Raw genomic sequence first — 24979 nt, 5'->3', positions numbered from 1 at the left:
GAGTACTCTGAAGGCTGCTCTAAAGAGGGTGGTCCTGCTGTCCCTTAGCCATGTGGCATGAGTGAGGCTATGTAGAGGGGAGCTGTAGGAAGCCCAGCACTCATTAATGCCCATCACCAACTGTGCAAGGCTGATCTATCCTGACTCGTTCTCTTGCAGCTCAACTCACCCATGAACCCCGTGAGCAGCAGTGAGGACATCAAGCCCCCGTTGGGCCTCAATGGCGTCCTTAAGGTTCCTGCCCATCCCTCAGGAAATATGGCATCCTTCACCAAGCACATCTGTGCTATCTGTGGGGACCGCTCCTCAGGTAGGACTGCCTGGTAGTCAGCACGGTACCTAGACAGAGCTCACAGGGCTCCCTAGCTTTTTCCATTGGGCTGGGTGTGGGGAGGCAGGAGCCCAGGGGTGCCTCCTGTGCTCTGTAGAGCAAGGGGTGGGCTGAGCTCTAGGCAGGGGCCTCACTTTTTCCTCAGGTAAGGTGGACACTGGCATGGGAAGGGTGGCTTGGGGGCGTGCCAAGAGAAGATGCAGGCATGCATGGCTGAGGTGCCATGAGAGCTAGCTTCCTCTCTGGGCTAAGCCTGTTGAAGCCCCCCCCCCCCCCCGCATTGTGCTACTGAACCCCAGGAACCCGAGAGCCAAGAACAGTACCCATCCTCTTCCAGGCTACAACAGCAGCAGTGTTGGTGACCCATGGCCCCGGCAGATAGAGAGAAGGTCTCTGATGAGTAGGGAGGACCAGGCAGGGTCCAGCCTGAGCCCAGAGAGGGGTTCTGAAACCTGAGGGCAGAGCCCTGGCCTGCAGCATGACACATGGGTGAGGGTCTTGTCAATCCAGCTCACCCACCCCTCTGCCCACACCCTACAGGCAAGCACTACGGGGTATATAGCTGTGAGGGATGCAAGGGCTTCTTCAAGAGGACAGTCCGCAAAGACCTGACCTACACCTGCCGCGACAACAAGGACTGCCTGATCGACAAGAGGCAGAGAAACCGCTGCCAGTACTGCCGCTACCAGAAGTGCCTGGCCATGGGCATGAAGCGGGAAGGTAGGCCTCAAATGCCAACCTCCTGCCCAGCACACTCTTCTCATCAGACCCAGGAAGCCTCCGTTGCCCCCTTCCCCAGCGCTTTCAGTGTGGAGGGATCTAAGCAGAGTCCAGGCCTGGATTTTGCAGTTTGCTAGACTCCTCGGGTATAGCCTGGCGGATTCCTTTGTATGCCTTCAGTGATGGGGTACTGCCTCCCTGCAGTGCTCAGCGCAGCCCCTGGCCTGTGCTGTTCCCGCTGCTGTCCTCATGACTTGCCTGTTGAGGGGACTACCTTCGTGCCAGCCCCTCCCCCAGCCAGGTTTTCCCTGAGTACTTGCTGTGTGGCTAGGCCTTGGGGTTTTACAATAGACAAGACAGACCAGGACCGTCCCCGCTGCTAACTTGACCCCAAGGACAAGAGCTGAGCAAACAGTCCCCTCTTGAGGTATGGCAGGGCTGAGCCAGCACACGGCTGGGGAGATGGTCCATGGAGACCAGGCACTAGGCTGGAAGCACGGTAAAGGAGGCTGGAGGTAGACATGGGGGTGAGGAAGGTGGGCGAGAGAGAGGGTGTCCACAGGGTCTCTGGCTGCCCATCTCTCCATCTGCCCAGTGAGGGATGATTGGGGAGGCCTATGGTTTGAGGCACCTTTGGGTTGGAGTGGTGGAGGGGGCCTTGAGACCACCAAAATATCCCCCGAGCCTGTTGAATGTGAGGGTCATCTTGGGCTTCCCTTCTTCTCAAGTCCACTTCCAGTTTCATTCCGGCAGGGTCACCTGTTAACCCACAGGCCCTCCGAGCAGCAGGACTGCCAGCCTGTTTTAGTAGCAAGATGTGTACGTGTGGGGTAGGGAGGCTACGGAGCAGGCCAGGAGATCCCCCAGAGGTCCCGGATGTCAAGTTGTATAGCTAGACACTTAGGTTCCCAGCCGTGTGTGTGTGTGTGTGTGTGTGTGTGTGTGTGTGTGTGTGTGTGTGTGCGCGCACCTGGGTGAGCTTCTTCCATCCGTTCTAGACCCAGGCCTCCCAGGGCTGGACACTCTGAGGCAAGGTCTACCACTCTGTCTCCAGCACTGCCCCTTCAGCTTCCTCTGCCTGGGTTGTACATGAGGTCAATCCAATGGCTAGTGTGCGTCCTTCCACCTCTCGCCAGCTCTGTAATTGCCCCTATCCAGAACCAGCCTCACTGTGCTGGGGTTTGCTTTTCTCTTCACATTGTCCTTCTTTCTGTATGTTCTGGTCCTCTTGTTCATGAGAAGCCTGTGCTCCTGCGGGGTTCTTCCATGCTGTGAGATCAGCAGGGGCTGCAGGGGGTACCTGCACACCTCATTCCCAGGGCTGGTGATGGGGCAGCCTACAGAACTGTGTGCTATGGGGCTGGAATGTGGGTGTGAAAGTCCCTAGCCAGGGCATTTTGACTGGGCACATGTTTCATACAGAATATAGAGTTCTTTTAAGTCTGACCTTGACTATGCTGGGAGATTTCCATGGCCAAGTCTTAACACATTTGTCTAGCTGAGCTAGACTCCAGCTTCTGACTCCACCCCCTACCCCTCCACTCCCGCTTTTTTCTGTAATGAGAGGGCAGTCGGAGGGAGTGCCCTGCCAAGGGTAGGGTACTCTGTCCTGTCCTTGGGGTGCCACATGCCCTCAGGGAGCACTTATTGGGAATAGCCAATATAGCACATCCTCTAGGGGACAGGTGCTTGAGTAGCTAGACCTAGGGTGAGCCATGGCCGGGTGTATGCCTGGCCAGAAGGTAGGGGTGGGGCTGTGTGAGCCTCTTAGGAGCTGAGCTCAACCCTGAGCCTACTCTCTTTCAGTGCAGTTACACTTCCTGGTAACAGGCACTGTTACTGGCTCTGGGTATGAGCCCCTGTCCCTTAAAACTGACCACCAGATAAGCAGGTGGCTTTAAGTCCCTGGCTTTGGTCAGCAAGGACTTGGGAGCTGGTACCTGACCCAGACTTGGGTGCTGAGCATGGTTCTGAGCAGTGCTATGTCCAGATTGACACCCGAGCATGGGCAGATCGGGTGCTGTGTGCCAGCGGAAGGGGTAGTGACTGTGGAAGCCGAGGCTGTCAGCAGACCTGGCATGTGGCAGACTCTACATTCTAACCCTCCAGCTCATGTGGCCCCTTCTCCCACTGCCCCCATAGTTGCCCTTAGGTGCTTGGGGTTCAGACACTAGCTGCCTGGGCTTCCAGAGGTGTGGACATTGTGGATGATGCCCTCGAATCCCAATCGAGTGGAATAGTCTTGAGATGGAGAGCCTGGAGTCAACAGTCTAGGTCTTACTCTGTACTTCCTGTGGGTAGGTCACTGAGCACTGCCTATCTAGTCCTTGCACATAAAATGCTCACCACCCCCATGCCTGTGCCTAATGTTGCCCACCCTGCACAGAAGAGGAAGTGAGGTGCAGAGAAGGAACTCCAGCCTATCCATTTGCCTTTGCAGAGCCCTGCAGCCTTCTTTGTTCCTCGGGCCACACTGTGGCAGTGTTTTGAGCCCTGAGAAATGCTTTACCTATTCCTGTGGAGAGATGCACCCCAACCCCACCCTGTGCCTCTTTGTTCCAGCTGGATTTATGAGCCATAAGTGTGTAGTACAAGCCCTGTGAGGCTCTCTCTTGCTCCAGACACAGCAGCCATGGAACTTGGCCCTTTGGGCTGCACAGAGTATCTGTGTAGCAGCTATAAGATGTCTGGAGGCCCTCAGACCTGCCACCCAATGGCTGGTCGTGGGTGGGGGAAAGGGACTCTGGCTTGGCCACTTGAGACCTGTTGCATTTCCCAGGGTTTATGGTCCTTAGTCCCAGAGCCTCACTGTTGAGGTGGTTGGTCCTCGAATAGCCTGAGAGCCCACCCTTCAGGGATCTCTGGGAGGATCCCAAAGGGCCTGTCCCCACCTCTGCCTGCATTTATTTAGGCAGTAGACACTGCCCCCTCCCCATTCTGGGGTCTGGACCAGTCCCTAGAACTAACTCGTATTCGATTCCTGCTGCTCTCCTGGGCTAACCTCAGGAAGGAGAGTTCTGTGAGTAGTGGGTGGGGCTGTTAGCTGTGTGAGCTGGATAGCCTGACAGCCTTTGGAGAAGCTGTAAGGGCAGGTTGCCAGCCCAGGGCCTTTGGTCCTGAGAATGCAGGAGGTACAACATTGGCTCCAATGCTGGCTCAGCCCCCGAAGTACCCACCCTGCGGCTAATAAGCTCTGGAGTCTGAATCTCAAGATCTCCCTCTTCCAGGCTTCATCACATGTAGCCCTGGAAACTGACTGAGGCTTGAGCAGAAGTGCTGTGAGGAAGGAGCTGACCACAGAAGGCTATGTTTCCCTGTAGGGTGGCCCTACCCTGGGAGAGGCACCCTGGCTTCAGGCTGATGAAGGATACTGCAGGCTGATAGCATCTATGTTGGGCAATAGCAGAGGCCTGCATGTGCAAGCAGCCACGGGGACTTGTTTGGCAGCATTCCCCAGCTGGGGGTGGGCAGTGCCCTTCGCAGGCTGAGCCTGGGCCTGCTGGCTGGGGCAGGTGGTGGTAAGGCTGGGGGACCTGCAGGTGCGTTGATCTGCAGGCTGGAGAGGGTGCACACTGCACACCCCATCCTCAGCTCCCTTCCCCTGAGGCCTCTTTGCGTTTCCTTCCTGACTCTCTTAGCTTCCTGCACCCTGTCCTCTGGCTCAGGAGCACTTGTGTGCGGAAATGGCAATTTCTGCTCTGTGTGTGTGTGTGTGTGTGTGTGTGTGTGTGTGTGTGCGCACACACACACACACACATGCATGAGTACAGATAACGATGAGCCCACCATTTCCGCTGTAGGGAAATGGTCCTGGCTTAGTTGTTTCTCTAGGGTTATGACTTTCCCTCTCTAAGCCTAGTGTCCCCATCTGAACTGTGGGGATTCAGCAAGGCCCCCTGAGGTGGAACAGAGCAGAAGACAGCTCAAGTCCAGCTGATAGTGGGGTTGGAGCACAGTGGCCACAGTGTGTTTTTGTGCTTTTATCCGGGTTTGTGCATGTAGGCATGGCTGTCCATGTCTTCCCTTTTCTTGTGACTTGTCCCAGACTTGTTCTTGAGGAAGGGAAGGCCAACCCCTGAGCTGCAAGGACCTTGATGCACTGTGTGGCCTCTGGGAAGAAGCCACCCACTCTGGACCTCCACTGCCTGTCTTAAGAAGGGGCAGTTGGGCCAGTGCATGTTGGTAGATCCTGGTCCTGCCTGTCTCAGGCCCAGCCTGGGCTGTTGAGAGACAGAAGAAGGCCTCAGTTTCTGGCAGACCCCCAAACAGGGAAGGCATTAGGGTCTGGGATACCTTTGTTCCCGAACACCATACCACCCTGAAGCCCCTCAGTTCTTCTTGGGCCCAGTTTCTGAGCAGTATCAAAACACCCCACTCTGACTGAGTGTCCCACAAGTGGACCCAGGTGTGCTGGAGGAAGGTCATCCCCTGCTCAGCCTGAGTCTGGATCTTGGGAGGACTGAACCGCAGGCCGCAGGCACCACAGGCAGGCAGGAGAGGGAACCTTAGTCTCTGAGGCAGCCACCTCCCCCGCAAGGCCTGCGCAGGCTTGGAAGGATAACCAGGCTCTGTATTTACAGACGCCTCCCGCCCGAGGCTTCCCGGCGCCAGTGGAGCATAAGTCAAACATGAGTGCGTCTAAAAGGTGATTGAGCTGGCAAAACATAAATCCCCCGCTCCCTCTGCCCCCTCCGCTGTCTATAAATAAAACGATAATATTTATAACGATGCCGCCCTGAGCTGCTGGGGCCCTTGGAGGCTTCAAAGTGCTTCACAAAACATTTGCTAATTAATTCTCAGCTGCCCCCGCACAGGAGGCAGGTGTGAGGAGCCCCTCACCCACCCAGGGCCAACCTCTCTGGGATAGCTGGCTGCTGTGAAGGCCTGTACTCTGGGTTGCCTTTCTCTGGCCTTCCCACATTCCAAGATTGTCTCTGAAAGCAAGGAAGTCTCTTCCTAGGGAGTGAAATTGGGCCGACAGGCCGGCCTGCTCAGGTGTTTCCTTTAGGGTTCTCTGGAAGGCAAGCTGTGCATGATATTTTACAGGAAGTGGGGTACAGAGATGCTAAAGGAGTTGCCCAAAGCATCCCAGCTGCTTGAGGTAGACCACCTCCTTCTAGAGCCCATAGTTTGCTGTGGTACTTGGCTCTCTAAGTCTGTTCGTCCATCTGGGAAGGGGAGGTGGTTGAGTTGACATTGTCCTAGCCTGAGTCTGAAGAGTTCTGTCTTCTGGCCTTGGGATGTGGACTGCCTGGCTCTGGCTCTGCTGTGATTGGTCTGTTCAGATGCTTGTCAGTGGACTGCTTAGTATTGGTGGGCTGATTTCTCCAGGCCCTGTGCCAGAGTCCTCCGTGACTTGTGGAGTGACCCTAACCCAGATGCGTGGCAGCCACATGGAGGGCCCTAGAAGCCCAGCTGGGGAGGGATGGAGCCTGGCAACCTTCTGTAGTCCCTTATAGGCTGGGCACCATCTGCCCATAGTGCTCAACTCTACACCAGCCCCGACCTGCTGTCAGATTTTCCAAAAGAGCCAAGCTTGCAAAACACCAGCCTCTGCCCAGCTCCTCAGCCCAGCTGGTGTGTTCTGCAGACATCATCCCAGCCTCCCCTACTTGGCTAGAGAGTCTGTGCTACAGCCAGGCCACCGAGTCTTGGGGAGCATAGCCCCAATGTGGGAGAGCTATGTATTGGTTCAGTCTGAACCTCAACCGAATGGTGTTGGTGGGCCCAGCAAGGAGCAGTAGCCAGGGGATTAAAAAATGGTCACCCAGGACTGTCACAGAGCTGAGCATTATAGTGGGAGCCCTAGAGGAGTGAGGGGAGGTGGGCACAAGAGAAGGCTGCTCCCCCCTTCCCTCTTCATCCCTCCTCTTGACCCTTGTGTTTTATTTCCAAAGCCATTTAAGGGGGCTGTGGGCCAGAGAGCCTGGGGTCAGGAGGTAGGTCTGGCTGTTGAGGAGGAGGCTGCCACTGCCCTGCCCTTGAGATGCTGATGCTGCCAACCTGTGCTCTGTCACCCAGGGAACAGGAGACAGGTTTGGATGGGCTCTGACCAAGGTCCTGAGATGGCAGCCCCGGGAAGATCTCAGGGGCCCTTAGAAAGGCATTATCATAGGCATCACTCTGGAGAAGAGACAGTCGGGTCTCTACCCAGTCTGCTGCAGGAACACAGAGTGGAAAGAGGGGTTAGAATCCTGCTGGTCTCTGAACAGGGCCGGGGACAGAGTAGAACAGGTTCAGGGGGGCCACTAGAGGAAAAGCACACTCTTCAGCTCCGGCCTGAGGCTCTTCACTGGACCTGTTCTCCAGAGGTGTTGCAGGCCAGGTAGCTGTTGGAGTCAGCCTGCCCACGCCGCTGTACTTCTTTCTTTCCATGCTGCCTCCTGCCATCCCCGAGAGTTGGTCTGCTCACAGCTGTCTGGGAGCTGTTGTCTGGTGTTGTCTGGTGTTGTTGGTGTGAAGCAGGGTGGGCAGTCCCAAGGCCTGTGGCATCATGGAGGAAGGAGGCAAAGCTATGTGGGCTGTGTGAGGCTGGGATGCCTCTCCCATTGGTAGAGCCCAGCATGAAGAGCAGTGGATGCTTGCCTTCACACTTGCCCAGTATGTCTCTGATTGTGATTGTCCTTTGCTCTGGCTTATCGCTTCAGTGGTCACCTGTTATATCTCTGTCATCACTTCCTGTTCCTCATCAGGAGCATGCCCTGCGCTCCTGGGTCTTTTTATAAGTTATTTTCCTTCCCACTTTTCAGGCCCATTCCCACTTCTTCCAGGAAGCCTTCCTGGTTTCTCTACATCCTCAGCCCACCAAAGCCTTTCACACCCACATTAGTGACCCGTCAGCTCCAGGAAAGGCCATCTGCTTGACCTCAGATGGGCTCCTGGTACAAATACTGAGTGTGTTCAGGTATACAGCCACCCAGTGGCCAGGTGCATGCAGGCATGAGGCTGGGCTTTGAGTATGTCTCCCTCAGCAGGCCCTGGAGGGGACTCCAGGGTTGTGGATGCACCGGCTTGGAGCTAGCCCTACCTGGCCCTGAACATGGGGGGATGTTCCAGGAACTGTGGCCCTGGCTAGCCCAGGTGACTGTCTCCTGTATGTAGCCGTGCAGGAGGAGCGGCAGAGAGGCAAGGACCGGAGTGAGAATGAGGTGGAGTCCACCAGCAGTGCCAATGAGGACATGCCTGTGGAGAAGATTCTGGAAGCCGAGCTTGCTGTTGAGCCCAAGACTGAGACATACGTGGAGGCCAACATGGGGCTGAACCCCAGCTCAGTGAGTCTCGAGACGTTCACCTGCCTTAGTTCCCCCCTGGTTGCTTACTTGCTTACCCTCTGCTCGAACAGCCAATGAACCAGAGTCCTGTGGCTGCTGTGGTCTCTTGTCCCCAACAGTGGGACTTCCGTCCTGCTGGGTGACCCTCACTCTGCTTGGATATCCTGGCCCTCCCTACCTGTGGTGCTGGCCTTGCTTTGTTGGCCCCATCCAAATACTCAGCAGGGCCAGGGCCAGGGCCAGCTGTCACCGTGAGGTCTTGCTTGGCTCATGTGCGTGGTGAGGCTTGACCTCAGGGCAAGGGAACCCTTCAGGGAAGGTATAGGGAGCTGAGCCTGGGCAGAAAGCTCTGTGGCAGCTGCTAGGCCCCAGGCTGGCTCTCTCACCAGTGTGTGGCCACAGGATGACTTCCTGGAGCCTCTGTCCTTACCCATTGCTGTGAGGAGCCAACAGGGAGGTGCTTGTGGGTGGCAGCTGCCAGGACTGCTGTTGAAGCAGAAGTGTCTTTTGGCCCTCCAGCTGGTCACCCTGGAACTGGCCACCTGTAGACATGGCCTCGACGGCCACCGTCCCCAGTCTTCCCGTACCATCTGCCACCTTTAGCTGCTGCAGTTCTCCAACAAAACCAGAAGGGCCACGGTTCCCACTGGCTCTCTGCCTGGGCTGCCTACAGGATCTCTGGTTCCTGGACTCTCACCTGAACTCCTCCCCCTGGCCCTCCCTGCCCCACCCCCTGCCATCACTTTAAGGGCCATTGGCCAAGAGAGGCTTGTTTGGGTGGGAGACTCCATTTGCCCAAGGTCCCAGTGAGGAGGTGGCTGCAGCTGTGTTCCGGATTGGGGTATTTCTTGTGTAAATCCAAGAACAGAACCTTGGACAAACCCGCAGGCCTCCTGTTGTCTCTAGCTCTTGGCCTGTCTGCCCCGTGTCCAAACTCTATCTGGACCTTTGTGTGGGCCTCCGGGCTGGGACCAGAGCCCTGTGGCTACTGTTGGACGCCCAGTCCAGGTAGACCTCAAGGACGGCCCCATCCATCATCAGGGTTATATTTGTCTTCTCTTGCTCCTTAGTGCCTAGCCTTAGCCTGTTGCTGTGAGGTGGGCACAGAGCACTGGCTCTTTCCCTTCTGCTCTAGGCACAGGGAAGTGGCATAGCAGGCTATCTCAGGAGTCAGTGGGGTGGTGTCTGAGCTATTCCAGGGGCTCAGACATGTCTTTCCCCCTCTGTAGTCTGTGAGTGGAGAACCCCTCCTGTGTACTTATGAGGCTCCGTGACAGGATCATCCCCAGGGCTGCCTTACTGGGGAGAAGGGGTAGGGTCTTGCAGGTAGTCTTCTTTTGGGGACCCAACCCTGGCTATGTGATGACAGCTCCCCCATGAAGACCACAGAAAACATTGCCTACTTGAACCTGCCCAGTGAGTGTTCTGGTTGGGGTCCTGCCCCCAAGCCTTCTCACCAATCCTGGAAGAGAAGGGAGGGCAGCCTCAGGACTCTGCCTTGTGGAATGGGGTCTGAGGGGTAGTTGCCTGGGCTGGGAAGGGTGACTTAGGTTTTCTTTTGTCAAGTAAGGCTGTTGTTGGTGATGTCCTCTGACACTGCCTTTGCTCTCCTCCCGTGAGGGTTCAGGTCTTCAGAGCCACACAGTGGAAGGTCACTGCCCTCCTAGCCTCCTGTGACTGACCTCCATCTGATCCATACATAGACCTGGTGGCCCTTCCCTCTGACTCAAGCTAAGGAGGCTGGATAGGCAGCACCTAGCCTCACAGATGGGCTGCTGGCTCCTCTGGGCCCTGCCTGGGTGGTCTTGTGACCACACCTCCCTGGCAAGCGGTAGCTCATTAAACTCTGCTATGGATTCAGCTCAGAGGAGTACAGCGATGCAGTAGGGTAGAACAAGGCAGAGCCAGAGCCTACCCAGCCCCTCCCTGCCAGGCAGCCCTCCAGGCAGTTCCTGTTCCTCTTGGGCCCTCACACCTATGTAGTGCCTACCTCCTTCCCTCTCTGGTCCTCTGCTTCAGTCTTGTGTCCAGTCCTGACAGATGGCACAGTCAGCCCAGGAATAGCTCTGATCTCTTTTTCCCAGTGGCATTGTGAAAAGCTAGGATAGAGGGTGGCCAGAGAGAGCTGTTTCCTGGGGCAAGGCGGAGATCACAGAGCTTGAGCGCGAGGCTTGTCGTCGTCGTCCGGTCCATGTATTCCCAGCTGGCTTAGGGCCCTGCACTCTTTGTCTCCCACCTTGGGGCTGCTCGCTGGCAGGTGGCAGGCAAGGAAGACACCCGTGGAGTGACCCTCCTGTGGCTGACAGACAAAGCCAGGCTGTGTGGACAGCCTGAGCGCTAAGCAGAGTGCCTTGGGCCTGTTATGCTGGGGCTCTATGGCCTCTGAGGTTTGCTCAGGGTCACGTGGCTGGGAGATGTCTCCCATCCCTTTTGACTCTGTCCTGGGGATCTTGTACTGACATCCTCTGCAGCCAGTCCTGCCAGGCCAGTAGTGTGAAGCCGATTTGTCACTACCTTTCACTGAGCCCTCTACAGGCCCTTCACCCAGGGCTGGGTGTTTAGACTGAACGTCACTGCCGACCAGATGGTTTCTGTCAGCTGAAGCCCTTCAAAGGCAGGTGATTCTCTTTTCTGTTTTCAAAGCCAGGAACCCTGTACCCTGCTCTTGGGTGTTACTACCTACCACACTTTGGAGATCAGAGGCCTACGACCATAGCGCACCTGCCAGGCACTGGGATAGGCTTCCAAGCCTACTGTAAGGCCCAGCTGAGCCTCCTCACCTAGAAGGACTAGGTGCTCCCCTTCTGGGCAGAACTTTCTGAAGGCTTCTAGTGACATGCCACCTCTGCCGGTGACTTGGAATCTGGACCAAGCGTGGACTGGCCCCAAGCTTCCACTTGCACATCTGTTAAAACGTCTCTTCTGTGTGGGCTACTGTTACCTTAAAAGATGCTGGGTCTGGTCCTACCTCAGCTCTCTCACCTGCCTGTTACATGGTCCCTTTCCCATATCAGTTCCTCTTTTTCAGGGGTATGGGCTGCTCCAACAAATTGCCACAAACCCAGTGGCTTCTGGGGTACAGAGTCTGTTATCTTCAGCCACTGAGCTATGTGACCCTGTATTGTCCTGGTGGGTACCAGTTAGGGCATTGGCAGGACTGACTCTTCCTGCCTTTTCTGCACTTGGAGGTCTCTAGCTCCCTGGTCAGCCATGTCCCCTAATCTGCTTTTCATCCCTTCAGACTCTGAGCCCCTACTTCTGATGACCTCTAGCACGGTACTAGTCCAGGAGCTCCATTAAGCAGGGTCATTCCCCATCCCTGGTATTATAATTGGGTCTCTTCTTCAAAATCTTTTCATTGTGCCAGGTCTCATGCCAGGGATTGGGATGTGGATTCTGGGAATCCACCTCCTGGGTGTTTGGGGGCGGACAGGGTTGTTCTTTCAAGATACCAGTGGCATGAGGCTTGACTGGTGCCCTTCCTCCTCTCTAGCCAAATGACCCTGTTACCAACATCTGTCAGGCGGCAGACAAGCAGCTCTTTACTCTGGTGGAGTGGGCCAAGAGGATCCCGCACTTCTCGGAGCTGCCTCTGGACGACCAGGTCATCCTGCTGCGGGCGGGTGAGTGGCCAGGCTGGATGAGCCCGGAATGGGAGGCTACAAGTGGTGGGTGAGCATCACTCCTGCTGAGAGCCCGCCAGGTCTGTGTCACCGCTGTGACCTTGTCACCTTGGGAGCTGCAGGTCCTTTTCTGAGCAGAGGTCTTGATGCAAGTGTATGGAGCATAAGCAGTGTCTCATACTCAGCAAAGGGGACTCTGCTGGGGAGGAGTGTAGCCTTGGAACTCGGGATGGGGCTAGCTGTGCAGGCTGTCCTGATTCTTCCCTATTTGTTAAAGGGACATTGGTGACTGTTGCTTAGATTCCACCAAGTGACCAGTAAGGGTGCCAAGGTTAGGATCCTTAGCTCAGGTTCCTGCCTGTGGAGAGATGGGGATATGCGCCTCTTTTTCTCTGCAGAGCTGTGGTGACAGTTGATTCCTGCCTCACCTCTTGTGAAGGGCCCTGGAGACCCATGCTGTTTTGAGGTGCCTAAGCACCCCAACTGCTTTGATTTTTCTGCTTGCACCAAGGGCTCTCAGCCATAGCTCAGCCCACCCCAGTAGATAAAATGAGCCATAGATGAATCCCTGTACATCATAGAATGTTTTGGAAGCTACTTGCTTGGGGCGATGCTCACACAGGCCCCAACCTTCCTGCCTTCCCCTTGTAAAGATCTGTTGGTGGGCATGGGTTGCTGAGATGAGAAAGATGGATCCTGCCATGTTTGCCTCTGCCTGGGTGGGCTTGTTCCCTGTTGGGATGAGGCATGAGGCATGAGGAGCACAGGCTCCTCTGAGGCTCTGGGAAGCATTCTGTCCAGCAGGGACACAACTAACTGTCCAGGTCTTTGCCCTAGCCACTGAGGCATGCCAACCCACCTAGAAGGGACAGCCCTTCTAGGTTGGGGGTCTCAGGTGACCTGGTCAGTGTAGGACTCAGATGCCTAGATATGAGATAGATAGAGTTTGCCCCATGTGCTCTTGTGGCGTCCCTGAGGTCATGTTTCTGGGAGTGATCTCCAGGGTCCAAGTTGGTTGAACCTGTGGCAAAAGGCATATCATACCCTCTCTCAAGTGCTGACTGCCTTAGTTTCCCCCTTGTAAAATGGGTCAGTGTGTCCATATCAGCTTGCAGACATGAGAGGGGAACTGGGGCCTGATCTCAGGACACAGGCAGTTTCTGGACTAGCTAGTCTTGAGAAGGCTCATGTGCTGCCCTGTCAAGGAGTCCTGGCTGTTTGTGCAGTTTCCTTCTTATGCCTCTCCCCCAGGCCCCTTTGTAGTGTTTTGCACAACAGCTCTGGTTGGTCATCACTGGAGCCTGGGATACATGGCTCCAAGGGGACTTTCCTTCTCAGTACTCAGCTCTTGTGGCATTCCTCTTGGCCTGGACTGGCAGCATCATTTCATAGCCATCCCAAGGGAAGTCTTTGGGAGTTTTCCCAACTCCTCCAAGGTATATGCCCTTCTGATGTGCAGAAAGAAGCTTCCATGCCCTGAATGTGTTAGAGGTGTGCCTGGTGCAGGACTTCTCGGGGCTGACATGTTGCCCGTGTACTTGGTAGAAGGAAGAGGTGTTGCTTATCCGTAGGTGCTTGGGAGCCTTTCTCTAAGAAACACTCACTGGGGTCCCACTTTGGAAGCCTTGACCTGGGTGTGGAGAGAGATAGGTCTGGAACATGCTTCCAGAGGTGAGGGGAAAGGACAGTGTTGGGGTCATGGAAACAGCAGAGTGACTGTGCATCTTCTCCCCACAGGCTGGAACGAGTTGCTTATTGCCTCCTTCTCCCACCGCTCCATAGCTGTGAAAGACGGGATTCTCCTTGCCACTGGCCTGCATGTACACCGGAACAGCGCTCACAGTGCTGGAGTGGGCGCCATCTTTGACAGGTGGGCTGGGTGGCACTGTCTTTGATGGGTGGGCAGGGTAGGTACCATCTTTGATAACTAGGCAGAGTGGATGCCATCTTCATCGTATGAGTGGTGTAGCATCACCTTTGTTGGGTAGATGGGTTGGGGACCATCTTTGACCAGTTGGCCAAGTATGCCTTGTATTCAACAGGTAGGTGGGGTGGGGCTGTCTTTGTTGGGGCCGGCCATTAGTTTCTTCCAGCCCTGTTGGACACAGCCTCTGTGTAGGAAAGACATTAGTGTGGAAAATGCGGGCCAGACATGTGGAGACTGCTGTCTGTGGAGTCCAGTGTCAGGGGAGTGGAGGCTACAGGCAGCCTTCCTTCTTTGTGATCTGCATATCTCCAAGGACAGCTGCACCTGGTTAACAAAAACAGATTATGTTGCTGGTATGGTTTTATAAGTGTCAACATGTGGCACATCTCAGGCGTAAGCAGGGGTGCTGTTGTAGCCCCAGGGTGAACTGTGCCCTGAACTATCACTGAGTGACTGCTGTTTCGGATCTGCTGCCCCCCACGCCCCCAGAGGACATGGATGCACGCCTCTGAAAGTGCCTTAACTGCTCCTCAGAAGCACGCTCAAAGGAGCAGGCTGGCTGGAGTGCAGCCACATCCAAGGGCCATCTGGCTCTACACAGTTCCTCTCCTGGAATGCTTATCTTGCTTATGCCCACCCGGTGAGGGTCTATGGCTGCTTGCCCTTTTGTCTGGATGGCCAGCTCTTATGTATAAGCTGAGGGCCTATGCCAGACTTCAGTGTTTTGGGGACCTGGATGTCAGTTTCTGTCAGCAGAAGTTTAGAAGCTAGGGATGACACAGGGGACATAGGACAGTGAGTAGAAATGAGCAAGCCCATAGGAGAGAGCAGGGTGGGGGTGAGGCAGGTGAACCCTGAGCTTTAGAGCCCTGAAGTTGGAGGTGAGCAAAGCCACTCACTAGCATTCTCTGGGGCAGAGGGAACAGTACACAGATGGAGCTCTTGCCAGAAGAAGGCCGATTAGAATACATAGACAGTGTATTAGTATTGAAAGGTTTATGACCACAAATGGGGCAAATGCTAACCTCAGCTCAGTGCTGCAAACCTTTCTAGGGCCTTTGACAAGCTTACATATGTGGCCGCTCCACAGGGAGGGGAAGGTATTGGGGCTTTAGCCCTCTTGAGTCTGGTTTTGGGAAATGTAGCCCTAGCCACATGCCCAGCTAGTTCTGGAGTGACAGCGCTGGGGGCCTTAAGCTTATATTCTCTGGTGATCCCAGGTGGTGGTTGGAGAGGTCCTAGCTCATCCTCACTGTCAAAGTGAGTGAGTCTGACCCTTGGTGGCAGGGCTCCTCCTTGCTATGAGGTCAGAGAGACTCTTGCTCAGGGTGGCTGATATGGGACTGGGGCCTAGGATCTCTCCAGACCCTGTGTGTGTTGAGTGGACTAAGGACACTTGAAGGCCCTTGGGAGGGGTCCCTGTCTTGCTGAGGAGGAGTCTGGTGATGAGAAACGACTCCTACCAAGAGTTTTTTGTCTCAGAGGAAAGTCTAACCTGAAGCTAAGGGAAACAGCTGTGAATGCAGGGCGACCATGGATGGCCACAGAGCAGGAGATCTTGTCACAGCACTTCTTGGCTCAGCAGTCTTGGGGTTCCTCCTCCAGGCTCAGATTCCCAGACAGTCCTGGGGTGATGGAGGACCCCACCCTCCAGAGAACCATGGGCTCATGGTGATGCTTCTTTCCTGTGGCCCTGACCAGGCCCAGTGCCTCCAGCTACCCTTGGTGTACCCTGGACATCACAGGAGTGCAGTGGGTCTCCCTTGGTGGAGCCCTGGTGAGGATGTGTCTAACGTGGACCTTGACACCCGCTTTTTCCTGCAGGGTGCTAACAGAGCTGGTGTCTAAGATGCGTGACATGCAGATGGACAAGACGGAGCTGGGCTGCCTGCGTGCCATTGTCCTCTTCAACCCGGGTATGGCCGTCCTGCCTCCTGTGTGGCCAAGGGCACCCGCATCTTCCCAGTTCATGCTTTGACCTCCAGGGCCCTGTGTCCCCATCACGACAGCAATCTTGTGCCTCCACTTCTCTTGAGACTTAACTGAGAGGCTCAGGTGGCCGGCACTTGGCATTCCTGGTCTCCGGCTGAGCCTTGTGGGCTCTGCTGTCCACAGTGATCTGTCACAGTGAGCTCCCAGGATGGGGCTGGTGATCAGTCCATTCTGTTAGGTGTCCTTAGGGGCAGCCAATACTGTCTCGAGCCTCGGCTTCAAGGGTGTTTGGGGTTGGGACAGAGCATCCTCCTAAAGACAGTAAGTCCTTTCTGTGGTTCTGGAGCCACAGTATTCAAGGCCTCCAAGCTGTTTCTGTCACAGCTGAGACAGTGTCTTCAGTGCGGCACCACGCATGGGAGGCTGTAGTTCCGGGAGTGTGGGCCAGGCCTGTGCTCACAGCTTTGGGTTGGTAACAGATGCCACCAGTGGCCACTTTACCTGGTGATGGAAGCATAGTATAGCTGAGAATGTGGGATCCTTGGGAAACGACTCAGGGATTCAGGGGATGGCCCACAGGGTTGGGGGTGGATCTGACTAGACCTAGGGAGCCGCTGAGGCTGGGGCCTTTGGTACAGCAGCGTATGCATGGGCTTTGGGCTTTGAAAGTTCATCCTTGTCTGCTGGAGAGGGGAGGTATGTGGGCTAAGGCTTGGCAGATGGGGCTCATCCACCCTGCCCATGGTGGGTAGAAGGTTTGGAGGGACAGGGACACAGGCTTCTACCCATGAAAGCTCACCAGGCTGAAATTCCAGCCTCATAGATCCCAGGTTAGGTCTGTGTGGCCTGGCTGGAGGCATGGGGAACCAGAGAGATCTAGGCCTGGGGCTATGGGGCAGAGAGAGGAACTGTCAGGAGCTAGGTCAATTGGAGGAACCTGACAAAGTCCAAGGAGTCCCCAGACCCAGGCCACCCTCAGCATTCCCACTGGAACACTGTGCCCTGATGATGTTGATGACTGTGGCATATCTGCAGCCTGGATTGTGGCCAGTGTCTAGGCTCTGAGGAGGGGCTTCCAGGGCATCTGCTCATGGGGTGTGATTCAGGGAGATGCTCAGTGATGGGCTTACAGCTTTCTTCTTGTCAGTGGGGTGGGGCCCGAGGGCAATGAAAACATTGGTTATCTCTCATGGCCACCTGAAAAAAAATAGGGAAACTAAGTCCCTAAAAGTCAAGGCACTGGTTTGAGGTCACCTGGCTTCCAAGTGGCATGACTCCTGAGTGTCCACCCCCTGGGCTGTGAGCTGCGAGTCTGCAGGGCAGCCATACCTAGCTATGTACCACATACACTCTCTGCTGTGTTTCCATGTGGCTAGGAGACAACCTGGGGGCTCTGACCTGAGGCCACTTCTCCCCACAGACTCCAAGGGGCTTTCAAACCCTGCCGAGGTGGAGGCGCTGAGGGAGAAGGTGTACGCATCACTAGAGGCATATTGCAAACACAAGTATCCGGAGCAGCCGGGCAGGTGAGCTGCACCTCCACCCCCAGACAGGCCCCTGCCTCCACCCCTGGGTTCAACCACCTGTTTCTGAAGCCCTTTGTGTGCCACAAGACAGTGGTATCCTCCACAAGTCCAGCTTGGGATGCTTTGTAGGCTCTGAGCAGGAGCTAGGCCACCCTCGGGCTCACAGGCTCTGAGGACAACACATCTTCCCCTGTACCCCATTGAGAGAACTGGTCTAATTCCTGGTGCACAGTAGGTGCTTGTCATTGTTCATGAATACAAAGCCTTCTGTTCTTCACCCATTAAATGAACCTGTTAAGAGGCCTGGAAATACTGGCACAATGTAGGTGCTTTTACCGTTGTGCAGAGGAGATGGCTGAAGCTGGAACGCACCTTTTCTCAGTATGCCTAAAGCAGGCTGGCAACTACGGTCATGGTCTGGTCCACAGTGCTGGCTGTGCAGTCTAGTGCTAGGCACACAGTAGGTGTCCAGAAGGAGCAATGGTGCGTTGCCAGGATTCAGTCTGATGTTTCATTCTGCTCCTTCCCTTGTAGGACACCTTGCAGCCTCCCCGCCTGCAGACTGGGTGTGAGGGGGTGGGAAGACAGCAGACGGGCACACTAACCCATCTTGATGCCTGGCACACACATAGTTAACTGTCCACACTGCTGCTTAGCCCTCATCTGGTTTGGTTTAAAGTGAAACTTCCCGGAGGAGGACAGGAGGGTGGCAACGGCTTGTTTTTCCTGGCTTCCTGCCTTAGCCCATCTCGCCAGCTCAGCAGAAAACAGCCTGTTCTCTGGCTCCCCTCCAGCCTCCAAGTTATGCTTGTGCTTTTAAACTGAGGATGGTGGGGCAGCCAGCCACAAGGCTTCCTCCCTGGAAGTGAAAGACATGGTTAATAATTAATGAGGCCCAGAGCCCGCCTCCCCCCCCCCCCCCCCCCCGTGTATGGGGGATCCCCGAGCAGACACAGAGGTCACATGTGGGACCCCAGGTCCTGTCCCCACCCCACACTGTCCTCTCCTGTCTGCAATGGCCGATTGGTCTGGATGTCCATCTTCCATGAGCTGTTAGACTCCTTTCCCATACCTATCAGTGTTTTGCCTGGGAAATACTCCAGGACTAGAGGGACCCAAGGGCCTTCCCAAGGCCTAGTAGCCCATCAGAGTCCTTTCTGGGGAGGGACCTGCACACCATGCTAGGGATGCTGGGCCAGAGAATCCCCCACCTCACTACTAGTTCCACCTCCACAGGAGGTCCCCACTCTGTGGCTTTTTCAGTCACCCACTAAGTACCGTACATGTTACCCATGAGGCTGCCCACAGATCCTTCTGTTGCCTCCTCCCAGGAAGAAGGCCCCACTGCTTCCAGGACAGCTGCTCTTGCAGAGGCCCCTCTGGTGCACAATTCCATTCATGCTCTTGCATGCTTACATTTTTTGCTATGGCTCCCCATCGCCCATGGAGCAAGCCCACACTTGTAACATCTCTCCCAAACCCTGTCAGGCCTTTCCTGGCCTACAGTAGTAGTCTTCCCACTGGCTCCTTTCATCCCAGGGCCCCGTGCATCTTGATGCACCCCCCTCCCCCGCCCCTGAGCCTGTGCTCTTCTGTCTCTCAGCTCCTCCTTTCTCTAGTTCCTCACTCCATCTTCTTCCCCAAGGGTCAACTCGGGCAGCTTCCTCGGCAGACCCGATCCAGGTCCCAGGCCACTGGACTCAGCTGGTCTCTAGGGAGGCTATAGGTCACTAGAGATGGGAGCACCGCCAGGTCTCCTGGCCGGTCCTTACTCTCCACCATCCTGCAGGTTCGCCAAGCTGCTGCTTCGCCTGCCCGCCCTGCGCTCCATCGGGCTCAAGTGCCTGGAGCACCTCTTCTTCTTCAAGCTCATCGGGGACACGCCCATCGACACCTTCCTCATGGAGATGCTGGAGGCCCCACATCAAACCACCTAGGCCCCTGCCGCCACCCGTGCGCCGGTCCTGCACCCTGCCTGGACACAGCTGCTCAGCTCCAGCCCTGTCCCTGCCCTCTCTGCTGGCCCTTGTGGACCTTTGAGGTGCAGTGTCCTAGGTCTCAAAAGATGCGTCACCATCCCTGTCATCTTTGTTACTACTTGCCTTTGGCCCAGGGCCATGGCCAGAGCTGGTTGAGACCGAGCCAGCCCCCTCCCCCACAACATGCTCTTAGGCTACCCTGCTGTCACCCTGAGGGGCTCGGGTACTCCTGGGGTCTTTGTCACCTGCAGCCACAGAGCTGGGAGAAGGTCTTGTTCTAGTTGCTGTTTGCTGTCGCTGGTTCTCAACATGCCCACGTGGCACCTCTGTTTGCAGTGGCCCATCTTTGCCTGTTCAGAGTCCTAGTACATAGCTAGGGTGGGAAGACACCTAGGGTCAAGAAGGAATAGGTAGGGGCAGGTCCTGTCCCCCTGGGTCATAGGTAACCTGTAAAGCCTGTTTCCAAAGATATCCTGAGATGCCACCACAGCCACTGTGCAGGATTCTGGGACCACCTCAAGGCTACATGGGCTGGAGGTCCTCTGTCATGTCTGCCCAGTTCCTTCTTGTGTCACTGTCCACCACCATATATCTCATCAACCCAGGGTTATCTGACTGTGGTGGCCTGGCTTTTCCCTATTCCAGATCTTCTGTTGTGGTCTGCCAAGGATCATCCTGGAGGGCTACCCTTGGCTCAAGTAGAATGGGGTTTCCAACTCAGTGGTCCTGTGGGCAACACATGGGCTATCTATCCTTTTGCTGGCCTCTTATAGGACACTGGACATCCTGAGGCTCAGGGAAGGAGGAGTGTTGTAGTCTGGTTTCCTGAAAGAGGGCCAGAGGGACTTGGGGATGAACCATGTAGACATGGAAGGTGACTGTCCCGGGGTAGCCGACATGCCAGGCTCTGTGTGGAATTCTCGAATGGTCCCTTTCTTGGACTGGCCACTTGTGTTAGGAATGCTGATAGGCCTTTCTGGGACTCCTTGGTATGGTGTTGTATGTGAACAGTATCCAGAATCTTACCCAAGGGCTCTGTCACACCTGTTCAGGTGGCAGGCTGCAGACTTAGGCTTCTGCTCTATCCATGTGGCTCACTTTAGGCTCTGAGTGTGCGTCTCCAATTGAACAGTCTAGAGCCTCTCTGGGTCCCAGTCTTCATGATCTAGTCTGAGACCCAGAGACCCAGGTTTGTCAGGAGCAGGTGCCTTAGTGGGGATGACCACACCTCCCCAACAGCTGGTCTCCCATTGGTGCAAAGCAGGGGAAGGGAAGGCCCTCATGGAACCAGCCATCTAGGGGGTTGGGCCTGGAGGTAGTGGATGGGAGGAGCCAGTTTCATAGGCTCTATGAGGAAGGACCTTTTCAAAGTCCCCAACCATAGCCAGCTGAGGCACCTGTAAAAGATTCCAGAAACATCTTCCCCGTACCCCCTCTCTCCATGTGGTGGCCTGAGAGATATGCATGGGAGGCCTCACAGTTCCCAGGACCAGCCAGCTGCCCCTTCCCCTAGGCTTTCCTAGAAACTATGCAGCCTTTGGGGAATGACAGAACCATACAGAGGGGTACAGATTTCCCCAGTCCACACCTAGCACCGTGCCTTCTGCAGACCACTGCTCCCATTGTTCTTGCTGGCCCTGTTATATGCTGTGCTCTATGGTCAGTGGCTCCAGTGGAGAAAGTCCTGGGGCTGACTCTGGAATGCTGCCATGTCTGGGCTTGGCTGGCTCTCAGGCACTTGGGGACATGGCCCCTAGCCCCGCTGGCCCACGTAGCCTTACCTGCCACTGCTTGTCATCGTAGACTCCCTGGCAGGCTTCCTGTTCTTTTAGCCTCATTGTCACCATCATGGTGTGTACAGTGCTGTTTGTTTGCAGGGGAGGTGTGGATGTGATGTCACTAAGGAGAGAATTGGGTTCATTTAACTAGACCTTTAGTCGTGTTACCAATCTGGCTCAATTAAGGTGATTGTCATTATGATTGTTATTATTGTTTTGGTGGGACAATCTTTAATTTTCTAAAGATAGCACTAATGTCAGCTCATTGGCCACCCTGCACCCATCCCCACCTCAGCCTGGTTGGATAACAGCTGCCACCGATGGTCATAATCTTCATCTGTCACCTCCCTGCTTGGAGATTCATCTGGGCCTCCAATGGCTGTGCAGGGAGTATGACCACAGAGCCTGTGGCAGCTCTGGCCTGTGTCACCCTGTAACAACAGTCACTGAGGGGATTTGGCCCCACACCCTCAGTTTTCCAAATTCCAGCATCCTTGAGGAAACTAGGCTGTTTGACCGTGCCAAGGGACACCTGAGCCCGCTCCCCCGGGATCCCCACAAGACCTGGCTGGAGCAGGCAACCAGTGGCTAATCAGTTGCTGTCACCATCAACAGAATTGGGGCTTGTGACCTGGTCCCCATACACACAGGTGTGTGGTGAACATGGATGTGCTGTACAGAGACCGCAGAAGTTGCACACCAGTGACAGGAGATGCGGCACAGTTACCGGTGGTTTATGTTCTTTTAAATCAAGACTTTCCTGTTTTCCTGTACATTTGCTTCTTGTGAGCAAGGACCTGAGGTCCCCTTCGGTCGGGGAAGTCAGGCTCTGGTGACTCTGGAGGCAGGGGATGCATCTATTTTCAGATGCTGCAGGGCTGGAGTGCCCTGATCTCTAGCCATGCCTTAGCTGGGATGCGCGGCCACTGTGGGGGGGACGCCGCGTCCGCAGGGAGTAAAGATGGAGGAATGTTTAACGCACCGGGAAGGGTAAATGAATCTATTTTTGTACAAATGTAATTTTATCCCTCATGTAAACTGGATGGCATGGCGGGGGACCTGTTTTGTTTCTGCTTTGAGTGTCGAGAAGCGTTGGGACACCTGGATGCTGAGATAGCAGAGGAGGCCCATACAAGGAGGCTGAAGACTCGTGCGAACAGCCCAGACAGACACTTCCTTTGATGGGAGGGAGGGCCACAACCAGCAGGGTTTCCTTCCCCTTCTTGGCGATTTGAACAACCTTGCTCTCTCCTCGGTGCCTGCCTGCCGGCCTCGCTGCAACCCGTCTGACTGTGAAATGACTTCCCTGCGTAACTGCTCTCTGGGACATTGTGGCGCAGACGCCGGGGGTTGATGAACAGCAGTCTCAGGATTGTAGAAAAGAAACAGAAAAACATTGAGAGGAGAGACAAATATGAGCGTTTCAAAATATATCTCCATTCGGTTCTCATATGTCCTGTGTTGGGGTGTCCTGTCTTGGGAGTTTCAGACACATGGGGCAGTGAGTGGGAGGGCATGTGGTCAGCTCCATTCCCCAGCTTTCTGCCTACACCCTCTTGATGGGGTCTTCTCTTCCAATGTCTACTCTGCTATGATGCTCTCCCCTGGGACCTGGGGCCTGTCAGAGGCCTCTACAAAGTCCTCTCCCCAATCCATGAGCACCAGCTTGTGGACACTTGCAAGGACCATGTGTTGATGCCTGCCCAGCCCTGGCCTTCCTGCACCTACCTCTGCTGGCTGGAGTGGGCAGGAGGTTCACACGGAGGGCCCCAGATACATGTTGTCATCTAACTACCCAATTAATTACAGGTTAACAATCCCCCATCTGTGCCATCTCATGTGATAAATGCCCTTTGTCTCCGTGCTGTCTGCAGGTTGGGCTGCACCTACCCCCAAGTTTGGTGACACTGCCCTGTCATCTCATGCCCCTCTATCCAGATAAGTTTACTCCTGGGAGGCACTGGGTATCTATAGGCTGGGAGCAGGACCTGAGGGGCCTTGTGATGTTGGACACCTGTCTCTAGCTGCTGGCTATTGGCCTGCAGAACCAGGATCCTTGAAGTCCCTGCCTAGGAGTATACCATCACATGTACTCTTTCATCTACACATGCTGCAACATCCCGGATGTTTCCCGCTTGGCCGTGGAGGGCAGTGGGAAGCTGGGCCCAACATACTAGGATTCAGACCTTCACGGTACCATTCCCACTTCCTTAGGCATGCATACAAAAACTACTGCCCCTGAAATAGCCTCCTCCAAGTCCCTAATTGTCAGTGAGACGTTGTAAGATGCATTTCCTCCTCTTGACTAAGAGGTGCTGCTGACTAGAGGGACTTTGTCCCGAGCCAGGTCTTCCCCTGGTTAGAGCCAGTGCCATTCCCCCAGCATCAACGTGAACCTTTGGCAGTCCAGAGGTAGGGGACCTGGAGGGTCCCTGAATCACTGAGCTGCCTACCTGATGCCTTGGGGTGAGTATAGCCCTTCTGCCAGCCCAAGGGTCATGCTGGCCTGTTCCTTGGTCTAGAAAGACGGTCACCTCTGAGAGAAGTGGGGACCTATCTCAGCTTCCTTATGCTCTCTGGTCTGACCTCACCACAGATTAGAAGCCGGGCCAGTTTTCTGTTGGTCCGTACCCATCCACAGAAGTCCTGTCCTCAGGGAGGACAAGGGACCCTGCAAGAGGCTTCGGGTCAGGGCAGGGAGCAAGGTGACAACTAGGAGAGGAACAAATGCAGAAAGGACGTCCTCGAGGCCCTTGATGCTGGCTTTCAGTGACCCACAGGTGACCGGATGAGTCCAGACGGGGCAGGGCTGGCCCTAGCTCGGGTCTCCCCGGGGTGGTATATGGGACTGACCGCCTCCAGGGACAGGACTACAGAATGCTCTACCAGCTGAGCAGACCCAGGCTGCCTGCCGGCATCCCTTGGCAACCTGGTCTAAGGCCTCCTTGCTGCCTCTGGTTGCCATGGCAACGCCTGCTCAGGGCAGTCCCTCTGGACCAGAGATGCTGGGCTTGATAAGTTTATCAGCAGCAGAATCGGGCAGTGGCAGGCTGAGCCAGCCTCTAGGGCTGTGTAACATGAGAGGCCAGGGTGGGGGTAGGGCCTCAGGTCTGGGGACACATGATGTTTGGCTGGGATATCACCAAACCCCAAATTTTCTTTCTCTGGTCCTATGCTTAGAACCAGGAGCTGAGGGACAGGAAAGAACAGACTCCCATCAGCAAGAAATAATGGTAAAAAGAGGGTGGTGGTGGTGGTGGTGGTGGTGGTGGTGGTGGTGGTGGTGGTGGTGGAGGATGCATCTTGGAGAAAATAGGGCTAGGCCTGAGGCCAACAGTGCTATGCAATGCTAATGCATGGCAGGAAAGTTGGGAAGGTAGGGGTCAAGGCAGAGAAGGGAGTCAGGGGACATGTGATTCCCAGAGGGAAGTGCATGCCGGCTGACTATCACTTCAGTTTAGCGTGAAGGAGTGGATAGTCATCTGATGCAGAGGCCTGGAGAAATGCCAGGAGAAACTCTGAGGGTCACAGCTGAGAGCCCAGCTTGCCAGTCCTTTGAGAGCCCCTGAGGGCAAAGAGGCTGCCTGGAGGCTATGCCAAGGTGGATTAGAAGCCTGAGGCTGTGGAGGATCTGCTGGGTGGCCCTGGACTGACAGCTTCACAGCTAGTTGTCAAATGTGAGGTGGCACTGCCCCCTGCTGGAAGAATGTCTGGACAAGGCTGATTCCCTCCAGGGTCCTCTGGTCCCCCAGGGCCTTGTGCAATGAAGTGTACTCTACCCCTATTATTGGAGTACTCTAGGTGCTGGCCAGTCCTGAGGCAGTTCACCATGCGGATTTGAGCGGGGCTGGGCAGGGTTGCATCATCTGCAATGTTCAACAGGACTCTGGTG

General features: G+C 55.4%; 1 protein-coding gene across 3 annotated transcripts in view; it reads left to right on the top strand.

Annotated features, from left to right (window-relative positions):
• Rxra (retinoid X receptor alpha) overlaps positions 1-22539 on the top strand; it is a 188166-nt gene extending 165627 nt beyond the window's left edge. For all 3 annotated transcript variants that reach the window (XM_036184804.1, XM_036184802.1, XM_036184803.1), the window contains 8 exons: positions 160-310; positions 872-1051; positions 8153-8322; positions 11816-11945; positions 13683-13815; positions 15697-15788; positions 17225-17330; positions 19120-22539. In XM_036184804.1, coding sequence (XP_036040697.1) covers positions 160-310; positions 872-1051; positions 8153-8322; positions 11816-11945; positions 13683-13815; positions 15697-15788; positions 17225-17330; positions 19120-19267 — 1110 coding nt within the window. In that variant the 3' untranslated portion in view covers positions 19268-22539. The remainder of the gene's footprint in view (positions 1-159; positions 311-871; positions 1052-8152; positions 8323-11815; positions 11946-13682; positions 13816-15696; positions 15789-17224; positions 17331-19119) is intronic.
• Positions 22540-24979: the final 2440 nt, after the last annotated feature.

The sequence above is a fragment of the Onychomys torridus genome, chromosome 4 (genome assembly GCF_903995425.1).
Source record: "Onychomys torridus chromosome 4, mOncTor1.1, whole genome shotgun sequence".
NCBI lineage: Eukaryota > Metazoa > Chordata > Mammalia > Rodentia > Cricetidae > Onychomys > Onychomys torridus.
Note: the sequence above shows the minus strand (reverse complement) of the source record. Positions and strands in the feature narration are given on the sequence as shown.